Source organism: Botrytis cinerea, chromosome 12 (assembly GCF_000143535.2).
Source record: "Botrytis cinerea B05.10 chromosome 12, complete sequence".
Classification (NCBI taxonomy): Eukaryota; Fungi; Ascomycota; class Leotiomycetes; order Helotiales; family Sclerotiniaceae; genus Botrytis; species Botrytis cinerea.
The window spans coordinates 1,344,712-1,365,524 of record NC_037321.1 but is presented as its reverse complement, the minus strand read 5'-3'; the positions used below and the strand labels follow the sequence as shown (position 1 = coordinate 1,365,524).

Below are 20,813 nucleotides of genomic sequence, written 5' to 3'. Positions count from 1 at the left end.
CTTTTGGATTTTGACGGTTCACAATCATCACAATATTACTTCTATTGAATAACCTACTTCATGATGTGTCAATACGAATATTATCAATGGCAGAAATGTGGTCACAAATCTATCGAAATCACGGAATACTGCAACACAGCTTTCTGGAGAGCTGGTATGACAGCTCGTCTTAATCCATGTCCCGAACAAAATTTCAGAGCATTTTTTGTGAGGGTTGGCATCTTAGATGGCTTGGATTTTGGCACTTGTAAATGGATCGGACAGTCTGGATATTGCAAATTGTGTGAAGAGGAATTCCATGTATGTGTAACTGGGTGCTCCTGTTCTATGTTCTTGGTCAAGGTTGTCAATCGAAAGACTGGCAGCTTCTATAACGATCTGCTCCAATTTGGATGGAGCACCGCGAATGCCATCACATTAATAACTATTTGCAGATGCCAAAAGCCGTTCCTTTCCGCACCTATGAAGACTTGGAATTTCTCGAAGGAATTGGCGACCTCACTGGCCCAATCTTCGCAGTCAAGTTAGCCGAACCGATTACATACTCTCCTCCGCCTCACTCAATTCAGTTCTCCTCTACTCCAAATGAATGTGTCACCAAAGACTTTCTTGACATAGAGATAGCCAAAACCTTGACTCCCCATCGTGAGTACAACTTATCATCATGATTCCCACTCCTTTTGAGTGCGTTCAGTTTCTAACCAAGCTCCCACGGCTCTATGTATTCAGATATGCTTTGTTCTGTAATATTTACATTGAAAAGTACTAACCACACAACGTTGTAGACGAAGCAACACCTCCCACTGGGGAAAATTTGTTGGAGCGTAGACTCAAAGCTTCATTGCACCATCCATACATCTTCACACCGTATATCAACAATACAGTGGCAGACTTGATCTCCGTTAAAGGTCAGGACCTCGCAACTTTGATCTCTATTCAAGATAAAGACATTCCTGGGGGAGTTCCAGAGAAAGGCTCCGTTAAGGAATTACGAGAACTGTACTTTCCGGCAAAGATGCAAATGTACGAACTAAACCAAGGTGTGGATGGTGTCACTCAACAATGGAGCAGCCGAGGCTATTTTGAAGGACTAATGATAGAGGGTGCACCTAGCCATTACTTCTGGGATCACTGTGGAATGACACCTCAAGATGAGCAGTATGTCGTGGATAGGCTGAAGGATGGGATACCATTGCGACACGTATGGCGGTAAGTACGAAATTCCTCTGGTTCTGATGGTGTTTATGCACTTGAAATATCCGCTCCCTTGAATTGAGTGCAAGATATCACTATTTAAAAGCTGATCCGTGATCTCTTTTAGTGAAACATTCAAGGAGAGAGGCATGGATCTTGCAATGTTTTATCAACATGGTCAAAAGATGGAGCAGCTATTTGAAGCTCGTCGGGTACGGTTAGACTCCAAGATGGGAGAAATTCAACGAGAACTTGGTGCAAGATCCCAAGCAGCCGATGGGATGCAGCCATTTGGTACGTATCGACAGGGTGTGAACAGTGGTTTGCAGCCTGGCTATGGGGTATCTCATGCTCAGATCAACCCTTTTGGACGAAGCTTAGAGGATCTAAATCAACAACATCAGCGGCAGCAGGTGGAAGAACAGACGCAACAAAATGTGATGCAACGGTTGATGCAGCAGCAATTAGTCCAGCAACAAATGGTCAAGCAGCAGATTCTCCGACAATACCAGGTGCGACAACAACAGATGTGGCAACAGCAGATGGTGCAACAAATGCAACAACTACAGGAACAATCACAACAGGTCACGGATATTGAGAAGGGTCCGATTTTGACCATGGAGGAAATCGAGTCGTATGAGGCATAATGGAGCAGACGATGCACAAAGCTTGTGACGTCAAAGGCGATGGTAGAGTAGTAAAGCATGGGGTGTCGCTAATGGAGTAACACCGACTGGGGCGTCTGAAGCGTGTGAGCTGCAGTAGAATAGTCATGAAATGTTGCACTTTGGCACTTTATTATGTTCGAGAGCACGAGCGTTCCATTTACTACAATGGCACTTTAATAATACAATCTAGCGATACCACCATTTGACAATAGTAATATTAATGCAACCTTGCCTAAAACCCAAAAGTGCTCGAAATCAATTTCTCCCTGAACGCCATTTATCGGCTTCCACTTGGATGATATACACGGTACAAAACAGTCATTTATCTAACATCTTTCCACACCAGAACTGCAACTCTCCTTCACGTCCACAGCTTATCCTCTACTCGAAGTCTGGCGCCTTTGATGAAACCAACAAGCCGATAATGAGACCAAAAAGTCCTAGAACGGAACTGAAGATCTCGATGACTAAAATCTTAACGAACCTGACATGAGTTAGCATCTTCAAGCAGGCTCTATCGACGTGTTACACTTACAAACTTGGATCAGCAGCATCTGCCAGAGCAGCACCACTACCATTGATGCCGACCGAAACACCGCATATCAAGTTGCACATTCCCACTGTGATACCAGACCAAAACAGAGCATATCCAGTGTAGTAGTTGCTGGCAGAGTATGTGTTTTCGCTCTCCATGAGACCGAGCTTGGATGAAAAGACGATGGACATGATGACGCCGTAAATGGCGACTACTTCGCAGAAAATAATGGAGATAAGATTCTTGGTTCGAATGCGAGGGGCCTTAACACCACCACCGAGGATCGAAGAGCCGGTAATCAGAATTCCCCTACATACTTTGTGAGCTGATGATAGAGAAAGAGGGGCGAAGTTGGTGTGTACCATGCTGCCCCAACCACTGACAATCCTATACACATGCCAATACCCATGTCTGCCCACGCGTATGGCGATATCTCTTCGAGGAATTGTCCGAACTATTACTCTTGTTAGATTCACTCCATTCCAGATCGCGCTTCGAAGTTCGTACATTAAAAGCTTCTCCATCGCCAGTAAAGAGCATATCTAGCAGCACCTGTTAGCTTTAAATCATCAAACCAAACCGGACATCTAAAACTTACAAGCCCCAACCACTGCCAACGCTGTGGTAGCACCACCAATTCCATATGTAAGGCTCATCTTGTCCAAATAATCTGCGTCAACAAAGTGAAAGGAATTGAGTGTTTATTTGTTGTCGACAAAGCTATGTTTTGGGTGGTCTGGTCTGTACCTCATCGAGCTCCAACCGAAAGAGTAGCCTAAATCGCCAACCGTAGTTAGCGCCAAACGCTGCGCAACCCAGCCGCTTACTTCAGCCTTCCCTTCATATATAAACAACAACCATCAACAACATCAACTTCTCCCTTTCGACCGCAAATCTCAAAATACAATCATAAAAGATGGCGGCTCCACAGTCTTTCTACGAGCTCTACCGCCGTAGTAGGTACTGTGCCTTATTTTGCTACACAAGTACACAAATATTTCTACATTTACTGACAAAGCATCAAGTATCGGCATGGCGCTCACAGATACCCTTGACGATTTGATCAGCGAGAGACGTATCGAGCCCCAGCTCGCAATGAAGATATTGGCAAACTTTGATAGGAGTATCACGGAGGTTTTGGCAGATAAAGTCAAGGCGAGATTGACTTTCAAGGTATATGCGCCCAGGGTCTTGACGAGGAACAACAATTTCGACACGAGTGGCGACAATGAAATAGAATTCTAGCTAACTGGATACTGAAGGGCCATCTGGATACGTATCGTTTCTGCGACGAGGTCTGGACTTTCTTGATTAAAGATGTCACTTTCAAGATGGAGAACTCCAGTCAGTCAGTCACGGCGGATAAAGTCAAGATCGTGAGCTGCAACAGCAAGAAGCCCGGTGATCCTCAGTAGGGATATTTGGGAGGAGCGTTTACGGGAATTCGATATATTGAGGACGTGGTGGTGGTTAGATTGGGAAATGAAGAACGATTTTCGGATGTTCAAGAATGGCATTTACAGATTGGGCTCTTCAATGACTTTAGAGAAAGGATATCTCGGGCGTTTATTGGTTTCCGTGGCGTTTCATGGCGCTTTGCCGGAGAATGAGGAAAGCATGCCTATCTTGTTCGTATGTAGCGGCATGGTATCAAAATCTTAGACATCGCAATGCGATGCGTCACTAATTTAGTAGCAGAACCATGATAATTCTGTTTACCAGTCTTTCTCAATAGAGCCGCGCTGTGCTCCAGTAAAAGTGATCATGACTTGCCAGTTAGAGAGGCAGAGCAATTTCAACAAATCATTTCAGTGTCTGACTGCTATGAACAATTGAAGATGCTCTGGGGAAAGAAAATAGCTAATCCCTCCATTACGGAGGGCCCCTTTTGTCCAAACATCCGTTTGTGATTCGGTATATTTATATTGGGTAAAGTCGACTGACTACATTAGGTAGGTACTAAGTGGACACCGAGTACATGATTATGGATGGATTTTTCGGTGATCATGATCTTCTACTTCTCTTCCCTCTTTACCGTCACATAATGCCCAGTTGTATCATTCAATTATAGAGACTAGTTCAGACATTGAATGTTTTGAAGGGTTAGTTTACTGATTAATCGCTCTCAATATCAAAGCGAGTCCAGCGAAGATACTTACGCCAAAGCTCCTGATACGAAGACAGACCCCTCGGCTCGTGATGATCAATGGGGCTCAGCTACATGTGTTTTCTTTTCAATCTGTCCTAGATTCCGAACTTCGAGGCCATCATTTAGGTATTCCCACCAAAAATCCAGACCAAGATGCTTGGCTAAATAAGGTTGCTATTGAAACGCCAACTGAACATGAGGATCAAATCTGATTTGACGGATACCAATGCGAAAGCCCGATACTTTTGACTAAAAGGAAACAATTGATATTATGTGTCAAAGGCTGAAGCTTCAATACAAATGATGGGGTACCCCATACTGTTGCTCTCTTATTTATATACTTTGCGCTACCCAACGGTATTCGTCATTTACCTAGTCTAGTGGCTTTATAGGCAATTCAACCGACACACCTCTCAACATGTTTGAACAGAACTCCCAACTGAATAACAACTTCATTGCATCCAGATCTCCCTTCTCTCACCCTTCTCAAGGTTCAAACATTGAAACCATGCCATCTCCGGGACCAACGATCAAGAGGTTCTTTGTCGCTGCCAAAAACGTAATGACACAGAAAATGAGGTCTAGATCCCCCTCTCCAGCTACCAGGCCTTACTTGGCTTTTCCGCCACCTTTAATGATCCTTCACGATAATGCTCTTCTTTCTCCCGTCTTTACCACGGATTCTTTGATAACTTGCGAGGAGGGCTCTGTGACTCAGGTACCAAGCGAGATCCATCGGGGTGCAATTCTTGAGTTTGAACATCGACTTTTTGGCAGGGAAGAACCTTTGACTCAGAATCACATTCATGTGGTGGAGTGGCTGAATGAGTCTGAGATTACATTCTTCGAGGAGAAGAAGGTATTGAATCATGTGCCCGAGCATGAAGCGTTTAATGATGAACTGTTTTTCACTGCAACTGAGAGTGAATTGTCTGAGGATGAATTACGCAATGAGGGTGAAGAATTCAAGGAAAACTATGGTATACCCGAGGGGAATTACAGCGAGTATTACTGGGAGGCAATGGTGGAAACGGCCGATGAGGGAAGAGATATTCAGCAGGACCTCGACGATGTTGTAGTTCGGCTCGCGGTCATTGGCCTAATGACACAAGGCCGTAAGGAGACCAGTTCGGCTGTTTCTGCCTTGGGATTGTTTGATGAGGATAGATTTGAGAATGTTCCATCTGTGTTACCGGGTGAGTTTGACGAAGAAGAGATGGAATATATGCCGCGGGATGTCAGTATGAGCTTGGAAGAGGCACAGGCACAGGCCCAGGAATCTCGAAGAACTTCGTTGAGTTTGAGAAAGACCATAAGTAACAAGTGGACTGAAGTGAGGGTTAGCCTGCGTTGGAAGATGTCTATTTCATCTTTACAAACGAAAGATAGTTGAGAGCCATCAGTAGTGTTCGCGGGAGACTAAGTTTCTGGTAGCTGAACACTGCATGCATCGGATGCGAGCTTTCAAGTTGTCGAAACGGCTACTACGAGTGTTCTCGACGAACACAAAACTTTTATCGGCACCTCCAATTTGCGCAATTAATGTAAAAAGTTTCCTGATTCAGGCGCAATCCAAAGATTGGTTAATGTCTGTCCTGAAGATCGATGGAAAGGAGGAATTCCCAGGATCCAAAGTGGACCAATTTCATCTTGAATGTTTACTGTTTATACACATGTATTTATACATTCACCACATATACGCATTCGACAACCCTTATATCATCCTTACTCCTCTTTTAATGAGCGAGTGGATTGGGACATAAAGACATCACTTGTAAGATTGCGCACTACACCAGCTACCCTATAGTCTCTAAAATGACAAGCGTTCGATTCCAACTACCCAAGAACTGTCTCTTCAGCCCGCAGCTCTACATGACCCGGTAACTCACCAGAAACAAACCATCCACAAGCGAGGGTAATAACGCTGTACCATCGGACCCGAGCGTTTTGGCTGTTAAGATTTTAATTTTTGAAGCTTCCTTGGGGAGGGGGGAGGTCTGAAAGCGGGAATTGAGTAAGATCGTGGGATTTTTGGTCTCTGGCTGTTCTACCATTCTTGAGAGTAATAGATCCGTAGCTACACAAGCGAGGAAAGAGTTACTTGTATTCTACATCGGCAGTTCAAATGAGGGTCTATGTAGGAAACCATGAAACACTCCTCGAGGCGAGGTTTTTAAGATATCCTGCTCGGTAAATTGAATGCAGAGATAGTACATGGTATACCATGAATCCAGTTGTCTTAAAGAAGTTATCTGTAGAGATTTGGAAGATGTAAGAAATTTGAAGATTCTTAGGATCTTGAAGTTGAAATTTTGATGTGTATTCTTCACTTGTGATTCCACTCCTAATACAATTATCTGTCCCGTAATTAGTCTATTATTAACGATACTACTCGATCTAGACTATTGTACTTTCCACTCTAACGTCTTCTCTGCTAATATCTCATCATATCCCATCGATATGAACCTTATTCAATACGCGAGATGATTCTCTGCTGAACCGATCAGACCGGATTGTCCATGAATGATTCCTCGTGAACTTTTCACGCATGTCATGTCATGTTCAAGTCTGTTTCTGAGTATTCAGTACATTCTCAATTCGCATTTCGTACCTTTTCATATACTCCGAAGGCTCACAGCTTCATCGTGAGCATGCAATTCTAGTCATAGGGATGTCATGATACCTCCGACATCAAAATATATTAGTCGATTCGTTGATTCCTTGGGAATAACCCTCGAGTCATCTAAAAAGAACGTTTGATTCATGTTTCTTTTCAACATTATGATTCTAAAGACTACAATTCTCGTGCGAAAATTGTAGTGTTAAACTTCGACATTTTCCTGGGGAAAAGAAAGAAAAGTAGAAGTACAGAAAATTTACTCGCTTGAACTATTTACAGTGTCACTTGAAGATTCCTACAGTTCACACCCGTTCATAACAGAAAACAACCATGTATGAAGGTCCTAAGTACAACAAGAATTTTCTTTACCCTTATACACTAGACCAGCCGTCCTCTGGTTCAAATCCGCCCACGAACAACACACTCCGTGCCTCTTCTCCCACCGTTAATGATCCAGCTCCTCAGTGTAATCAAAAATTTCCCCGTCCATCCATGAACAGACAACGCTCCGGTGCATACTCATCTAGTTCCACCTCCTCTACCTATGCTTCTGCTTCTGCTTTTATTGGGAATTCCGCAGCTGAATGCGTCCTTCAAGCAACAACTTATCCCAGCCCTATTCAGCAAACAAGACACCGTGCATCCCGCCCTTCATTGAGACGCTCCCAGAACTCATGTTCTTCAGACACATGCTCTCAAATATTCTTACTCCCCTCTCTCAAGCCCTTCGACGCACTACGTACTCAGCAATGGCTCTCTCAATTGCGGTGTGATATTCCAATGAGATCCAGCATCCGAGATGTAGACAGTGACTCGGGCGGCAGCAACTTATCGATTTCGGGATCGGGTTTCCCGGCGCCAACATCAGTGAGTAGCTCTTCTCGTATTAGAAGACGTCGTGGAGCAGATGGGTTGTACGAGTTAGAGTATGACAGACCGAAGATAAGAGCCAGGGAAGCTCGCAAAAAGGAGATCGCAGAAAGACAGACAGCTGACAGACAAACATTCGACAGGGAGAAAGGAAAAAGAAAGACACCGGAGTACTGGAACGAATGGCAGGCTAAAGAGGAAAATGGAGGCTGGGTGTGAGAAATGGTGCCTTCGGTGGATTTCCCGAATCAAGGAATTTTCTTATGTTTTCGGGCCTTTGAGTTATCATGGTTGTACTTATACTCTGAAATAGATAACAAATTACGTGGTAGATGTATGATACTACAATGATTTTACCTTTTAATCAAAAAGACAGTATGGTGATTTGAGTGATCAAATTAGTCAACACTTGAAAAATTTGCGTATAAATATCTTGTGCCATACAATTTTTCGGTATCATGACTCCAAATATTGTGAATTTTGAATGAAAAATTTCACTACTAACCTCTCCTTGTCATCCACCTCTCACAAAACTCAAAGTTCACTTTCCTCTTCAAATTGTTCGGCTCCATCATCTTCAAGTCCCTGACCAGAAAGTCAGTAGAAGAAAGAAACGTGTACAGATTCGATAGAGCAATTTGCACGCCCAGGAGTTGGAATCACGCCTCCTGCGAATAAATAATAGACCAAACGAAAGATCAGATATACCGTGAAGTGATATATTCTAGACAATGCCGTTTCGTATCATTGATTCAGCACAACAAACGTCCAGTTGAATCTAGAATCTTCAATTTCCACGTCTTGAGGATATCCATCATCCCTTTTATCAAGATCAAATGAAGTCGTTGACCTTGACGATGAAAACGAAAACTCTTTGATATCATGGGGACTGTTCACATAATAGAGCCAAACTCGGTAGTCGATACTTGGTCCTCAACCTCAACGCAAGTGGAGGATCCATAACCGCACCAATAACGGCTAAATCAGCTACAGAGATTCGTTCTATCAATCACAATTCTGATCGGAATGCATTAAACGAGATGATAATAGTATGTGTTCAAAAGGCTCAAAGTGTGGGTTTTCTCTCAATACCAATGATACAGAGATCATAAGAAGGCAGTGGCTCGTCTCCTCCCCTTTCTACTGATCCCTTGGACCATTTGAAGAACCCAGAGAGCTTCTCGCGACAGTCACTAGACTATCAACCCCAATACCTTAGACCCACTGGCGCTTTTGTTGTGAAAAGAAGGGAAGATATGTGGAAACAAAGATTTGCCGCAGAAGTCCTGACATGCATTTTTGAAAACATGGCGTTTTGCAGCATTTGTGAAGAGGGAAGGTGTGACGCCCTCGACTCACTAGTTCGGAAAAAGAAATAATTCCGATGAAATGCAGATGACCTGCCTACCCTTACCTACTATTACGATTGTCTGACGAAAATTGTCAAAATCAAATGATTGTCAGTAAAATCTTCAATACCATGTGCGATTTCTCAAAACCCCATGCAATCAAGCATCCGCGCAATATCCAGGGTTACTTACGGGCACCGTAACATACCACATCACCCTAAACCACACCTCAAATAAAGGGATGACCACCTCTACCTTACCCTAACAACGCCCGACACTGCAGGCTCTCCGCCATGCTCCGCCCTGCCAAACGCAAAACCCAACCCTCCACCCTTTCCACCTCTACCCACGAACCCGACAATCACGAATCCTCGGGGTCAGTAGAAGTCAACGCCGGTTCAACAACAGCACTCACTACCGGTTCTACCATGTCCGCTCTCACACCTGAGGCTGATGGTGGAGCAGACGCACTTGGTGGAGTTGGGGTGGATGATCCACGTAAACCCCTCTTAGGCACAGCAGGAACAGGGGTTAGATATAAGCTTCAGACTAAGAATAGGATTCTGAATGACGACGGAGCTTATAATGCAACTACAATTTCGGAATCAACATCTTCTTCACGTCGTGAAGGCAATGAACCAGAATTAGAATCAGAAGAAGACGAGGACGAAGAAGAGCAAGAACACACGATGGAGAATATCAGTCGGAAATCGCAGTGGATTTTATTGGCGGTGGCTAGTGGTGCTTGTGCAGCTTTCAATGGAGTTTTTGCGAAATTGTAGGTTGCCCTTGGATTTTTTTTTGGCTTCAGATCCGTTGCGCCGACTCGGTGATTCCATGGAAGAAGAAGAGAAGAGATTACATATGTGCGGATGTATCGGAATGGTTTCTTTTCGAGACTATGCGGAATGATTGGATATGTCATGTCATCGCTAGAATTCAATGCGCTGACAACTTATTGAACGCAGAACGACAACACAATTAACGTCATCGTTCGCAGAGCATGTTGCCGGATTTTTCGGATTGGGAGAGGGTGAAAAGGTTGTTGAATATGGTGTGCGAGGAGTGAGTTTCCCATTCTTGTTCAATGGGCCATGGTGTTTCTGGACGTGACCCTTCATGCAGAAACGGAACACCAACCCAGCCACAAGATGTCTAGACTGTACACCTTGCTAACCTATGACCGTAATAGATATTTTTCCTCCTCAACTTGGTCTTCAATGGTATAATGTGGACGCTCTTTACCAAAGCCCTCGCTCGCGGCACCTCGACCGTTCAAGTTTCAATCATTAACACATCGTCCAATTTCATGATAACCGCCGTTCTCGGCTTTATAATATTCTCGGAAAGTTTACCACCATTGTGGTTTTTAGGCGCGGCGTTGTTAGTTGCTGGGAATGTGATTATTGGGAGAAGAGAAGAGGAAGAGAAGGGGAATAGTGGAAACGATATGGAAAATGGAGAAGGTAGAGGAAGAAGCGGAAGCCGAAGCGAAGGAGAAGAAAGGGAAGGACTATTAGGGGAAGAGTTAGAATTGGGCGGGGGCATTGTGGAGGGTTCTGATGACGAACATTCTAAAAGAGATGATGATGTTTTGGATTTGGGATTGGATGATGAGGGAAAGAGTGACGAGGAAGAGGATTTATTAATCCATTGATTGGAAAGTACATTACTTGTATAGATGTTTTTGTGGCATGGTATATATAGCTCGATACTATACGGACGGCAGAACGTTGTTTGGCGTTCACCTTGGATTTAGATACGAATTAATATGATATTGTGGTATGATCATAACATCTACTCGCTGCTTCTCATTCTGTACCCCAATTGCATTCTTCAACTCTAGTGGAGAGCTAGGTAAGATACGAGAAATCACTTATGCAAATACATACTATACTATACATCAAGAAGAGTATCGATCGAACTTCACAAAACCCAACTCAGACACGACGCACATGTCAACCAACATGTGATATCAAGAAAGAAAAGCCCACCAGGCGACAACAAAGTTCAGCATATAAATTTCAATCAGAGCTCCCCGGCGAACTTTTGAATTCTTATTTCCATGTCCCGTTTTATCGACATGTTGCATGGATTCGGTGTGCTTCGGTATGGATGGGTTGGCCTGCCTTGTAGCTCTTGCGGTGTTTCTTTTTCCAATTATGCTTCGCGTGCTTAGAGTGATATTTTGTATGAATATGAGTAGTTATAGTTCTGCTCTGTCTCCTAATCATATCTTTCTGGACAATTGATGTTTGTACAAGTCTTGCTCTAATGATATGCAAACTTGTAACACCAACATACCGTTTCATTTCTTCATAAGGAAACAGTATATTTTACAAAGTTTTATTTCCTTTATGTGGGTAAATTGTACAGACCACACGGGTTGTGAATTCATCTAGATGCCGCGAGACCAAACAAAATAATCTCTCCTCTAATTCGTCAACGCCCACGCGCCCTTAACTCCAGATGAAATACGAATTCGCCATCCGCGCAGATCCAAACTCCATCACTCACCCATCACTCAACCCAACAATATACAAGTCCAATCTAACCACCACTCAACGCAACAATCTCAAAATATCTCCCATCCTTGTCTCTTTTCCCTTTCCTCTGCTTTTCCCCGTCTGCTCCTGAAACGCTCTACCGACCAATTTTCGCTTCTCCCCCTGAATCTCCAAAACTCTCTCCTCAATACTTCCCTCCATTACCAATCTCCAAACCTTACATTCACGCTTTTGTCCCAACCGATGCACGCGATCTACCGCCTGATCTTCGATTGCCGGGGCCCACCAGGAATCGGCTAGGATAACTGTATCTGCTGCTACTAGATTGAGACCTACAGAACAAACCGCCAAACTAGCGAGAAGGATTCGACATTCGGGATCGCTTTCAAGGGAATTCATGCCTTTGTCACGTTGTGGAGCCGTCATTGAACCATCGATACGAGCAAATTTAATTCCAGCTTGCTCAAGTTGTTTTTGAACGATGTTGAGGAATGAAGTCCATTGCGAGAAAATGACGACTTTGGAGAGTGGGTCATTGTGTGTGACTTTAACGATTTGCATAAGAGCTTCGGTTTTGGAAGATTGCTCATCTGTGTTGATTTCCTCGTCTTTTGCTGTTTCGACGGCAGGGTGAACGAGAACTTCTTTGTTCCCGAGATGGGCACGGCACATTGGACATTTCTGTTGTAGTTCGATAGTGCGCTCGATACATTCTTGTCCAAAAACGTGTTTACAGGTTGTGATGACGGGGTTATGGAGTTCTTCGAGACAGATAGAACACTCTTCATGGTTGTCAATATTGAGTTGAAGGAGCATTTGTAGCGCGAGACGAGTCTCGGCGTTGAGTACAACTACGTCGTCTTTTTCAATACTTTCCATGAGGGTATTGACTCTGTTCTCGCAAAGCTTCCAGTGGTTACATACTTGACGCATGCGAAGCAGAATTTCAAGAATATGGGTGTATTGAATTTTATTCTTCTTGTCGGATTCCGACTGCTTTTGATATTGATCAGCCATACCTTTAGCTTGTTCACTAGTTTGTTGTTAGTATGAGCATTGGAAGATTGGGTGCTAGTACTCACACTAAAGCTTCATAAATCTTTAACTCATCATTTCTGAACTTGACCTTGTGGACGAACTCTGACAATTCTGGCAATTTCAAATCGACGAACTTCATATCCTTCTTGCGTCGCAAGCACAAAGCTCTCATTGTTGTTTGTAGAAGCAGCTCCGATTCACGATTTCTCAATGCCCTGAATGTATGTTAGCATGAATAATTAATGTGATACTCCTTCCTTGAGTTGCCCGAGTAACTACTTACAATGGACGGGTAAACACAGCGTTGAAAACCTCAAGCTCATTAAGGCCACCACCAACACCCAGAAACCTGAGCATCGAGTAAAAGTCCTTGATAGTATTGACAATCGGCGTTCCTGTCAGCACCCATTTTGAAGTAGCACTAATACTTGTTGCTGCAATCGCGCTCTTTGTCTTCGGATTACGGATGATGTGACCTTCATCCAAGACAATTCTGCGCCAGTTGAACGAAAATAGTCCAGAAGTAGTCGGAACTTTCGCAGGAAGTTTTGAACTGCGAGAGAACAATTCTGAGCTAAGCGTACCGTATGTAGTGATAACAACATCGTACTTTTTGAAATCACTAGGGACCATTCCCTTGACCTTAGCTTGGCTACCGTGGTATGTCAAAACTTTCAAGGCTTTATCTTCTTTGATATGTCTTTCCATTTGCTGTGCCCAATTTGACATTACACTGACCGGTGCAACGATCAACGTTGTGCCTGCTCCGCCCTCAAGAATAAGGGAGATAACCTGCAAAGTCTTTCCAAGACCCATATCATCCGCAAGTATACCACCGGAGGCCAATTTCGGAGCTTTATCACAGTAGTTGGTTGCGATATTTTTGTACGTGCCTTTGTGTTCTTTTGAGGCTTTCCAAAGCTGCACAACTTTGTCTGACTTTGCATCTGGTAAGACTGGGTTCTCTTTCTCAAGCATCCATGCTAAGCCTTGACGCTGATATGGAAGCAATGTAGCCTTGAGATCTTTTGGTTGCTCTGCCATGGACATCTTTGAGAGTGCATCTTCAGGTAAACCCAACTCCTCGGCCATTTTATCCACTTCTCTTGGATTGAATCGCTCGCTGTTCGCAACAAAATGCGCAAGATCGATTACTGATTGGGGTGTTGGCTCTATTTGACTAGAGCTACCAGCTTGAGAAGACGTGAAACCCATTTCCTTTCTTTGCGGGGGTGGAACTAGAGCCTTGGGCGGTTTTGGCGGCGCAACTTCTCGTCTCTTCAATGGTAATCTCTTAGCAGCTAACTGCTTCTCCACTAGTTGTAGGATTAGCAAGCAGAAACGCTATCTTAGAAACTCTTGTAGTACATAAATGCTTGAGGATATAACATACAGTTAGCTCTCACAGCAGGATCCGCCGGACCATAAATCTTAAGCAAAACAGGACAATCATATGCTCCCTTTTTCCCTGTCAGAACTCCCTCCATAACAATTTTTCTCGCATCCTAACTTTTGCATTAGTCTCAATTTCACATCACCAATGCCTTCAGAAAGCACATACCAAAAACCCTGCCAACTTAACAGCCAGCTCCCTCGGCAAATGTCCAATCTGTGTACCTCTCACATTGTTAATCCGAATCGCATTCGAATCGTACGGGTTTCCAGGTTCTCTCCTAACCATGACCTGTTCACCAGCCGTCGCATATCCGTCATAAAATCTAACCCCCACAATCTTGCCATCAAGAGATCCAATCAACACCCATCCAAACCCCTCTTCAACATCTTGACTCAAATCAATAATCTCATCTTCATCGCCCTCACCCCACTGATCACGAACATTCAGAGATTGACTTGAATTCAAATTTCCAGCAGCCTGTGAAGGTCTTGAAGAACCAGAACCGGCTCTTGACAGACCAGGCGTAGAATTAAGTCTGGGCTGCTTAGACTGAGCGCAAGATACCTCATCTTCTGAATCCGAGTTTGTTAAATCAACAAAACTAGAAGAAGCGCTGCGTTTTCCTAAATTCGACATGATGAATCTAGAATTCGATTTATCATGTACCAAAATTCCAAAATGTGATTGTTGCGAGGGAAAGCTTGACGCGTTTGCAAGGTTCAATTAATTCTAAGAGCATCGGTAATTACATGGGTATGGAACGCCTGAGCACGTGACTATGGTCTTTGTGCCCAATCGACTTGTGTGTGTGTTTGTGTGAAGAGTTTCTCGTGTGCATGTGTAAGTTGATTGCTACCGGTTCTGTCAATGATATGGTTGTTTGTTTTAGATCGCTATTACTAGCCAGGTAAGGTAAGTGCTAGCATCTTCTACCCTGGGACTAATGGCTCCAGATGCTAGCTATTAGCACAGCAGCTTAATTAGCTACTCCATAAGTTGATATGTCACTATTCGCTATTGCGAACTAAACATCGATGTTGTATTGTTGTAGACTCATCTCATCTAATACAAGCATAGATAACATTATTTCATGTGCTCTTTTACTTTCGTCTATCTACCTTCTCCCGGAAACATTAACATTTAACCTCTCATTCTCACATGCAGCTCACGGTCATCGTCATCACCCAGAACCAAGCTCTTATCCCTGCTCTCTTCATTCGAAAGAACAGGATCCAACACACCCAGCTCTTGGTATCAATAATAGATAGCTTACGAGTCAAGCCCAATATAATATTCAAGTTCTCTCTTCCACTTTCAAAAGTCCTAAGATTACAATGATATGATAAGTGCGATTAAAAAGTCGTGTATTTTGTTTAATTTTTATTTTTATTTTTTTTTGGAAAATTTGATTCCTTTTGCGAACTTCGGTGTATGTTTGTGCATTTGAACATTTGAACATTTGAACAGGGCAACGAACTATATTTACGCTGTGTTTGAGACTCCAAGTCAAGATGATTCGAGAAAGATTATTGATGTTTTTGATTAACATTTTCTGTATGTTTATTTTCTGCAGTCTTCCAGCATCGGTTGTACAATAAGGATACTAATCGAAGTAAAGGTCCACCCGTGACAGTCATGGCTGTAAGTTCTTTTCTTTCCGTTTCACTGCCCCATTCTTTCTCAATACACGTCTCTCAACCCCAAATCCGCTCACATGAGTTAACAATCATCCCAGATCGCAGGCGTGGGTGCCGACTGTCTCCTCAATACTATCCTTTTCCTCCTTGGCGTTATTCCTGGCCATATCCACGGTTTCTACATAACCTGCACGTATTTCTCTCGAAAGAGTAAAGTTCGGAAAGGACAGTATCCAGGCGGGCCGAAAATGGGTATTTATAGTGAGAGAGTCTGGTACGGAGGTGCCAGTTCAAGACGTATAGATGAGTTGTGGGAGAAGAGAGAGAGCGAGAGAGTGGAAAAATTGGAGAAGAAAGGGAGAGGATACATGGGGAAAAAGAGTCAAAATGGGAGAAACGATGAGAGAAGCGAGGTGCTGAGAATGCATAGCGATGTGGGACCGGAAATGATGCACCCAAGCGCTCGCTAAGGGGGCGGTAGAGGAATGGGGAGGATCACGACGACGGCGTAGGACGATGTGAGGAACAGCACTCAAAAAGGTTTGGTATCGAGTTATATGCTCACTTAAGCACATAAAAAGGAAATTGAATGCAGACAGGCCATCTTGCCTGGACAGATAGGAGAGGACCGATAGAAGTTGAAAACACTTTTGTATAAAGCCTGCTCATAATCTGATGGCCTCGATTCGATTCTCCTCCTTCCAATACCATATTATCATCAGAGTTTTGTTACAAACATACTTCTTCCGCTCGACATATCCCTCAATGTCTTGTCTTTTTTTATCTAAAAAAAATCGTGGCTTAACAACGAAAAGTGTTGCGCGCCAACATTCCCATATCCATAAATGGTCTTACAAATACGCACGCAACGGGTATCCTCGCAAAATAATCGAAATGCACATCAACGGCGTGCAACCGTTCACTTGTCGATGTTGTCAAAACCATAAATAGGTCTTCCTTGACGACGCAATGCCCAAATGACCTAACATGGCATTATCAGCTTTGACTCTCAACCAGCAATTGTAGCATATGGAACCCACATCGTTGACAGTGACCGTCTTCCTCTTTGAGTGTTCAACTAATGCGACGCAATCCTTCAGAACCTGTAAGGTATTAGAAACGACGATCTCAGCATTGTAGCAAGGCACAGACATCATTCAAACGTGACTTAATCGCCTCACGGACATCGCCATAGATCATCGATGAGATACGTTTGACACCGCCTCTGCGTGCTAGACGTCTATGAATTATGGTTAGTTGGCAGCTTCAGCCTTATCGTGGAGGTACTAACCGAATATCACCTTTGGTAATACCATTGATGTTATCTTTCAAGACCTTTCTGAAATCGGAAGCATGTCAGAAGATCGTCCATTGTATTTGTGAATTGTGTAATCCTGGAGGGCAGTGATAGATGAAGTAACTTCAAGAATCTCCAAAGGATGGTAAAATCATAGAGATCGATCCAGAAAGCTTACCGGTGTCTTCTCGAACGAGAAGCACCTCCAATTCCCCTACCACCTGGCCCAGTCTTACCCTTGCCTCCGCCAAGGGCGCTTGACATGACGGTCTTTCCAGCCATCGAATGATGACCTTTTCGAGTGTATGGTGAGGAAAATGATTCTCGTGCCATTTTGTTAAAAAGAGGTAACGTACGGCTTTGGAGGAAGTAGGGGGATATCGTAATGTTGTTACTCAACCGTACATGGAAACAGTTGTTCAAAAGTTGAAAGGGACTGAGCAAACGAAAGTTGAACGCGGCTGGGAAGCGGAGGGGAAACGAAGTCACGAGATTTGATGCTAGCGCGTTTTTCTGGCCTTTCCTTACTCAGGTCTCACTTTTACAATGCTAGATATGGACTTAGCAATTTTATTATTGGAAACAAGAAATTCTGTTGATATCCAAGCCTCCTAAAGAGACTCTATTACTCCATAAGATATCTCCAAGCCCTACAATGTATGTACTTATTCTCCAACGCACCCATGATATGTCTCTCGTTCTGCTGACGCCCGAAAATAAAAAATAATAACAAGTTAAAACATCAATGTCATAAACTCGAGTCCCAAGGTATCATTCGGAAATAAACGTTGCTTCGGTGTAGAGAACACCCTCTTCTGTAATTTCTTCATCTCCGATCTTCAGTGTCAAGGTGGTAGGCTTGTTGCGCGGGGAGTACTACATGTAGTATTAGTATCAGAGAATTCCGTAGAAGCATATGTATGACAAACCTGGTAGATATATGGTCTTGTTCCAGCGACATTGCCGACAATTTTCTTTACAAACCCAGGGACTTCAGCCATAACATCAACTCTATCGAGTCTTTCCTCGAGGTCTGTTTCGATTAAACCAGAAACAGATTTTCCATCCTTTGTCTTCCCTTGCCAATCGAATTTGACAGCCTCTGGTTCCGGCCAGCCAGCATCCTCATCATTCTTGATCCTGGTGTGTATTGCGGTATTTCCAGCACCAGCACAGATGATTTCACCGTCCTTGACTATGCCACCGACACTGACAACCGTAGAGCCATATGCTGGAGGTGTTGTGTATTCCATCATTATAGCTGAAAATTGTGGACCTTGATAGTTGACAAAATTCCACTTTGCGGCAGCGTGGTGTGGTTTCATTCCCTGGAGAGCATGTATGAATAATGCCTTTCCCTTGAAGTCTATCGACCCATCTTTGGTTGTAATGGATCCTTTGGTGATGGTTCGTGGCCAAAATGCATGTCTCATCGAACCCCAAGGAGCCTTTGGATCTGTGCCATAGTATGATTTGCCATCTTTGCCGACATGGAAGCCAGGAGCAACTCGTGTCACTGTGAGGTTGACGATGGATGCTTCATTTGTCATGGATTTGATAGTATATTCTGTGCCATCCTCAGAAAGATCAATGGCAACATCGTCTGCGTAAAAGCAGGTTTTATCATCGCTGAATTCGACGTTGCTGAGTTGATCGGAACTCCATAGATTAGGCTTTGAGCTGCCTTTAGGATAGGAGATTTTGCAGTTGAACTGAGTTGTCGTTCGCACGCCACTTCCTATAGTGTCAGCATTTCATTCCTACAAGGAGAGAAGTGTAAGTCATACATAACATTACTGTGTATAATTTGCGCCATAGCAATGTGTCCACTATTGGCCATGAAATAGAAAGTCTGAGTCTCTACGCTCGTTGAGTCCATAGCGACCCATTTCATATCTTCTCTCGAAAGTTCAGTGTATGGCGTGGTTTCTGCTTGCTTGCCGACTGGTATAATTGCTGACGGTCCATAGATTGGTTCCGCTGTGCCAGCAACATTGGCCATTGTCTTTTTGGCCCAGTTCATCATCTTGGATATTCGTATTGTTGTATCTTTGGGAATTGAAATGATTTATTGTGATGCTTGCTTTTGAGAGAGGGGCAACCGTCCTTCAAGTACCAAAATGACCCCCCATCACTTTGTTCCTGCCTAACGCACACATCATCCATATTTGATCACGTGCAAGCCCCTTTCATAGATTTAGAAGGGATCAATCTTGCTGTCGTTTGCGAAGAATATCAATTTGTATACAAATGACGTATTGTAGTAAAAGGCATTGTGTCGCATCATTTTACAGAAATCAAATGAGTTTCGGCATGTGGATTATCTAAAATTTGGGGTAACCTTGAAAGGCTGAAAAGATCCTTGACCAAAAAACCCCATGTCATTTGCAGAACCTTATCGACAAGGCGACAGACGCGGCCTAAAATTTTAATTTGTCAAATTGACCTCGAGATAGCTTCATTACCAGGACATTTTCCTCGCCAGCACTTCAATCACGATGTCGAAAGCACGCGCAGCTTCAGATGTGATTGTGAAGCTCATAGTCGGAGCAGGACAAGCCAGCCCTAGTCCTCCTGTCGGTCCTGCATTGGGTAGTAAAGGTGTGAAGTCAATGGATTTTTGCAAGGTACGCATATCCCCAAGTTGCGCAGTTCTTGAACTTTGGCGCTTCTTCGAGTTCACTTGTCTCAAAAATACACATTTGTCATTCTCAATCGGTCAGTTAGTCTAATTGTTTCGCTAGGAATTCAACGCGAGAACTGCCCATATGAATGCAGGAACCCCAATTCCTGCGAGAGTTACCGTACGACCAGATCGATCATTTCATTTCGAACTACGCACACCATCAACATCATGGCTACTTCTCAGTGCTGCGGGTGTTGAAGCGAAAAAGGGAAAGCTGAAGGGAGCACCAGATTCGACAACGGTTGTGGGTACTGTCAGTTTGAAGCACATCTACGAGATTGCCAAAATAAAACAATCGGAATTGCGCCTATCGGGTTTATCTTTGGAGGGGCTTTGCAAATCAGTAATTGCGCAAGCGAAAACCATTGGGGTTAAAGTTGTCGCATGAAGGGGGTGAGGGGTTGTCGATCAGGCTGATTCGCAAAAGCCGAGTCAATTTACATGTGTGGTATCATTGCGGCGGCGTTGGGATTCATATGTACACTACTCTCAGAGGGAAACCTGAGATTACATGGTGTAAGATAGACGATTTCATGACTGTTTAACTTCGAGAATGTTTCGACTAGGACATGAGCATTTCGTGAACAGGATCGATGGATCCGATCTATGGGTGTCCGTCCAGTAGAACGCTCAGAAATGGAATCATGAATCAATACAAACCTTTCCAAAGCCATGCACACTTGGCACATTTGTTTCATTTTGCCCTGAATTAAAACTGCGCTTCAAGATACTTGATTATTGGGCGCCCCGCGAGAGTAAATACTGAAGTAGATAGGCACGGGAGGTCATGCTTCCTACGATGTCTCTTCACGGAACGGATGTCTCTCATTGGAAATCCGAGACGAACTCCGGATTGCCTCGAGCTAA

The 20,813-nt window shown here is 43.7% G+C and overlaps 11 protein-coding genes across 11 annotated transcripts; 7 read left to right on the top strand and 4 right to left on the bottom strand.

The window, feature by feature from the left end:
• Positions 1–5: 5 nt before the first annotated feature.
• Positions 6–1,967, top strand: BCIN_12g04050 (hypothetical protein). The gene is made up of 4 exons (XM_001552147.2): positions 6–300; positions 435–645; positions 786–1,209; positions 1,322–1,967. The coding sequence occupies exons 1-4, from the start codon at positions 61–63 to the stop codon at positions 1,839–1,841; spliced, it is 1,395 nt and encodes a 464-aa protein (XP_001552197.2). The 5' UTR covers positions 6–60; the 3' UTR covers positions 1,842–1,967.
• Positions 1,968–1,975: 8 nt separating this feature from the next.
• Bcvma16 lies at positions 1,976–3,139 on the bottom strand. The gene is made up of 5 exons (XM_024696417.1): positions 2,996–3,139; positions 2,905–2,939; positions 2,760–2,851; positions 2,398–2,706; positions 1,976–2,346 (listed from the first exon to the last, which is right to left on the bottom strand). Exons 1-5 carry the CDS (start codon positions 3,051–3,053, stop codon positions 2,244–2,246), a joined length of 597 nt encoding a protein of 198 aa, XP_024552225.1. The 5' UTR covers positions 3,054–3,139; the 3' UTR covers positions 1,976–2,243.
• A 143-nt stretch (positions 3,140–3,282) lies between these two features.
• Bctoa2 lies at positions 3,283–4,149 on the top strand. Its single transcript, XM_024696416.1, has 3 exons — positions 3,283–3,357; positions 3,423–3,570; positions 3,660–4,149. The coding sequence occupies exons 1-3, from the start codon at positions 3,314–3,316 to the stop codon at positions 3,810–3,812; spliced, it is 345 nt and encodes a 114-aa protein (XP_024552224.1). The 5' UTR covers positions 3,283–3,313; the 3' UTR covers positions 3,813–4,149.
• A 596-nt stretch (positions 4,150–4,745) lies between these two features.
• On the top strand, positions 4,746–6,842 carry BCIN_12g04020 (hypothetical protein). The gene has a single exon (XM_001552150.2). The coding sequence runs from the start codon at positions 4,965–4,967 to the stop codon at positions 5,937–5,939; it is 975 nt and encodes a 324-aa protein (XP_001552200.1). The 5' UTR covers positions 4,746–4,964; the 3' UTR covers positions 5,940–6,842.
• A 590-nt stretch (positions 6,843–7,432) lies between these two features.
• Positions 7,433–8,685, top strand: BCIN_12g04010 (hypothetical protein). The gene has a single exon (XM_001552151.2). The coding sequence runs from the start codon at positions 7,497–7,499 to the stop codon at positions 8,253–8,255; it is 759 nt and encodes a 252-aa protein (XP_001552201.1). The 5' UTR covers positions 7,433–7,496; the 3' UTR covers positions 8,256–8,685.
• A 783-nt stretch (positions 8,686–9,468) lies between these two features.
• On the top strand, positions 9,469–11,176 carry BCIN_12g04000 (hypothetical protein). The gene is made up of 3 exons (XM_001552152.2): positions 9,469–10,163; positions 10,354–10,450; positions 10,578–11,176. The coding sequence occupies exons 1-3, from the start codon at positions 9,679–9,681 to the stop codon at positions 11,040–11,042; spliced, it is 1,047 nt and encodes a 348-aa protein (XP_001552202.2). The 5' UTR covers positions 9,469–9,678; the 3' UTR covers positions 11,043–11,176.
• Positions 11,177–11,696: 520 nt separating this feature from the next.
• On the bottom strand, positions 11,697–15,017 carry BCIN_12g03990 (hypothetical protein). The gene is made up of 5 exons (XM_024696415.1): positions 14,492–15,017; positions 14,324–14,435; positions 13,214–14,246; positions 12,975–13,145; positions 11,697–12,925 (listed from the first exon to the last, which is right to left on the bottom strand). Exons 1-5 carry the CDS (start codon positions 14,960–14,962, stop codon positions 11,947–11,949), a joined length of 2,766 nt encoding a protein of 921 aa, XP_024552223.1. The 5' UTR covers positions 14,963–15,017; the 3' UTR covers positions 11,697–11,946.
• A 629-nt stretch (positions 15,018–15,646) lies between these two features.
• BCIN_12g03980 (hypothetical protein) lies at positions 15,647–16,867 on the top strand. Its single transcript, XM_024696414.1, has 3 exons — positions 15,647–15,880; positions 15,945–15,967; positions 16,062–16,867. The coding sequence occupies exons 1-3, from the start codon at positions 15,838–15,840 to the stop codon at positions 16,431–16,433; spliced, it is 438 nt and encodes a 145-aa protein (XP_024552222.1). The 5' UTR covers positions 15,647–15,837; the 3' UTR covers positions 16,434–16,867.
• BCIN_12g03970 (hypothetical protein) lies at positions 16,637–17,722 on the bottom strand. Its single transcript, XM_001552156.2, has 5 exons — positions 17,439–17,722; positions 17,255–17,302; positions 17,116–17,203; positions 17,004–17,066; positions 16,637–16,945 (listed from the first exon to the last, which is right to left on the bottom strand). The coding sequence occupies exons 1-5, from the start codon at positions 17,591–17,593 to the stop codon at positions 16,883–16,885; spliced, it is 417 nt and encodes a 138-aa protein (XP_001552206.1). The 5' UTR covers positions 17,594–17,722; the 3' UTR covers positions 16,637–16,882.
• Positions 17,723–17,816: 94 nt separating this feature from the next.
• Positions 17,817–19,602, bottom strand: BCIN_12g03960 (hypothetical protein). Its single transcript, XM_024696413.1, has 3 exons — positions 19,048–19,602; positions 18,190–18,994; positions 17,817–18,136 (listed from the first exon to the last, which is right to left on the bottom strand). Exons 1-3 carry the CDS (start codon positions 19,284–19,286, stop codon positions 18,032–18,034), a joined length of 1,149 nt encoding a protein of 382 aa, XP_024552221.1. The 5' UTR covers positions 19,287–19,602; the 3' UTR covers positions 17,817–18,031.
• A 58-nt stretch (positions 19,603–19,660) lies between these two features.
• Bcmrpl19 lies at positions 19,661–20,643 on the top strand. The gene is made up of 2 exons (XM_001552158.2): positions 19,661–19,887; positions 20,005–20,643. The coding sequence occupies exons 1-2, from the start codon at positions 19,759–19,761 to the stop codon at positions 20,332–20,334; spliced, it is 459 nt and encodes a 152-aa protein (XP_001552208.1). The 5' UTR covers positions 19,661–19,758; the 3' UTR covers positions 20,335–20,643.
• The last annotated feature ends 170 nt before the right edge of the window (positions 20,644–20,813 follow it).

Bases quoted from the DNA above. Each gene is read 5' to 3' on its own strand.
- BCIN_12g04050 (XM_001552147.2), top strand. From the start codon at position 61: ATGATGTGTCAATACGAATATTATCAATGGCAGAAATGTGGTCACAAA. The intron at 301-434 runs GTATGTGTAACT...AACTATTTGCAG, and splicing joins TGTGTGAAGAGGAATTCCAT to ATGCCAAAAGCCGTTCCTTT. The intron at 1,210-1,321 runs GTAAGTACGAAA...GATCTCTTTTAG, and splicing joins CCATTGCGACACGTATGGCG to TGAAACATTCAAGGAGAGAG.
- BCIN_12g04000 (XM_001552152.2), top strand. From the start codon at position 9,679: ATGCTCCGCCCTGCCAAACGCAAAACCCAACCCTCCACCCTTTCCACC. The intron at 10,164-10,353 runs GTAGGTTGCCCT...TATTGAACGCAG, and splicing joins AATGGAGTTTTTGCGAAATT to AACGACAACACAATTAACGT. The intron at 10,451-10,577 runs GTGAGTTTCCCA...TGACCGTAATAG, and splicing joins TTGAATATGGTGTGCGAGGA to ATATTTTTCCTCCTCAACTT.
- BCIN_12g04010 (XM_001552151.2), top strand. From the start codon at position 7,497: ATGTATGAAGGTCCTAAGTACAACAAGAATTTTCTTTACCCTTATACA.
- BCIN_12g03980 (XM_024696414.1), top strand. From the start codon at position 15,838: ATGATTCGAGAAAGATTATTGATGTTTTTGATTAACATTTTCT. The intron at 15,881-15,944 runs GTATGTTTATTT...ATCGAAGTAAAG, and splicing joins GTTTTTGATTAACATTTTCT to GTCCACCCGTGACAGTCATG. The intron at 15,968-16,061 runs GTAAGTTCTTTT...CAATCATCCCAG, and splicing joins CACCCGTGACAGTCATGGCT to ATCGCAGGCGTGGGTGCCGA.
- Bcvma16 (XM_024696417.1), bottom strand. From the start codon at position 3,053: ATGAGCCTTACATATGGAATTGGTGGTGCTACCACAGCGTTGGCAGTG. The intron at 2,852-2,904 runs GTACGAACTTCG...CAAGAGTAATAG, and splicing joins GCGATGGAGAAGCTTTTAAT to TTCGGACAATTCCTCGAAGA. The intron at 2,347-2,397 runs GTAAGTGTAACA...AACTCATGTCAG, and splicing joins GATGCTGCTGATCCAAGTTT to GTTCGTTAAGATTTTAGTCA.
- Bcmrpl19 (XM_001552158.2), top strand. From the start codon at position 19,759: ATGTCGAAAGCACGCGCAGCTTCAGATGTGATTGTGAAGCTCATAGTC. The intron at 19,888-20,004 runs GTACGCATATCC...TTGTTTCGCTAG, and splicing joins AGTCAATGGATTTTTGCAAG to GAATTCAACGCGAGAACTGC.
- BCIN_12g04020 (XM_001552150.2), top strand. From the start codon at position 4,965: ATGTTTGAACAGAACTCCCAACTGAATAACAACTTCATTGCATCCAGA.
- BCIN_12g03970 (XM_001552156.2), bottom strand. From the start codon at position 17,593: ATGGCACGAGAATCATTTTCCTCACCATACACTCGAAAAGGTCATCAT. The intron at 17,303-17,438 runs GTAAGCTTTCTG...TTCCGATTTCAG, and splicing joins TCTCGTTCGAGAAGACACCG to AAAGGTCTTGAAAGATAACA. The intron at 17,067-17,115 runs GTCTGTGCCTTG...AATACCTTACAG, and splicing joins TTAAGTCACGTTTGAATGAT to GTTCTGAAGGATTGCGTCGC.
- BCIN_12g03960 (XM_024696413.1), bottom strand. From the start codon at position 19,286: ATGATGAACTGGGCCAAAAAGACAATGGCCAATGTTGCTGGCACAGCG. The intron at 18,995-19,047 runs GTATGACTTACA...CACTATAGGAAG, and splicing joins ATTATACACAGTAATGTTAT to TGGCGTGCGAACGACAACTC. The intron at 18,137-18,189 runs GTTTGTCATACA...TACTACATGTAG, and splicing joins CAAGACCATATATCTACCAG to TACTCCCCGCGCAACAAGCC.
- Bctoa2 (XM_024696416.1), top strand. From the start codon at position 3,314: ATGGCGGCTCCACAGTCTTTCTACGAGCTCTACCGCCGTAGTAG. The intron at 3,358-3,422 runs GTACTGTGCCTT...CAAAGCATCAAG, and splicing joins GAGCTCTACCGCCGTAGTAG to TATCGGCATGGCGCTCACAG. The intron at 3,571-3,659 runs GTATATGCGCCC...TGGATACTGAAG, and splicing joins AGGCGAGATTGACTTTCAAG to GGCCATCTGGATACGTATCG.
- BCIN_12g03990 (XM_024696415.1), bottom strand. From the start codon at position 14,962: ATGTCGAATTTAGGAAAACGCAGCGCTTCTTCTAGTTTTGTTGATTTA. The intron at 14,436-14,491 runs GTATGTGCTTTC...TGCAAAAGTTAG, and splicing joins TTAAGTTGGCAGGGTTTTTG to GATGCGAGAAAAATTGTTAT. The intron at 12,926-12,974 runs GTGAGTACTAGC...ACAACAAACTAG, and splicing joins AAGATTTATGAAGCTTTAGT to TGAACAAGCTAAAGGTATGG.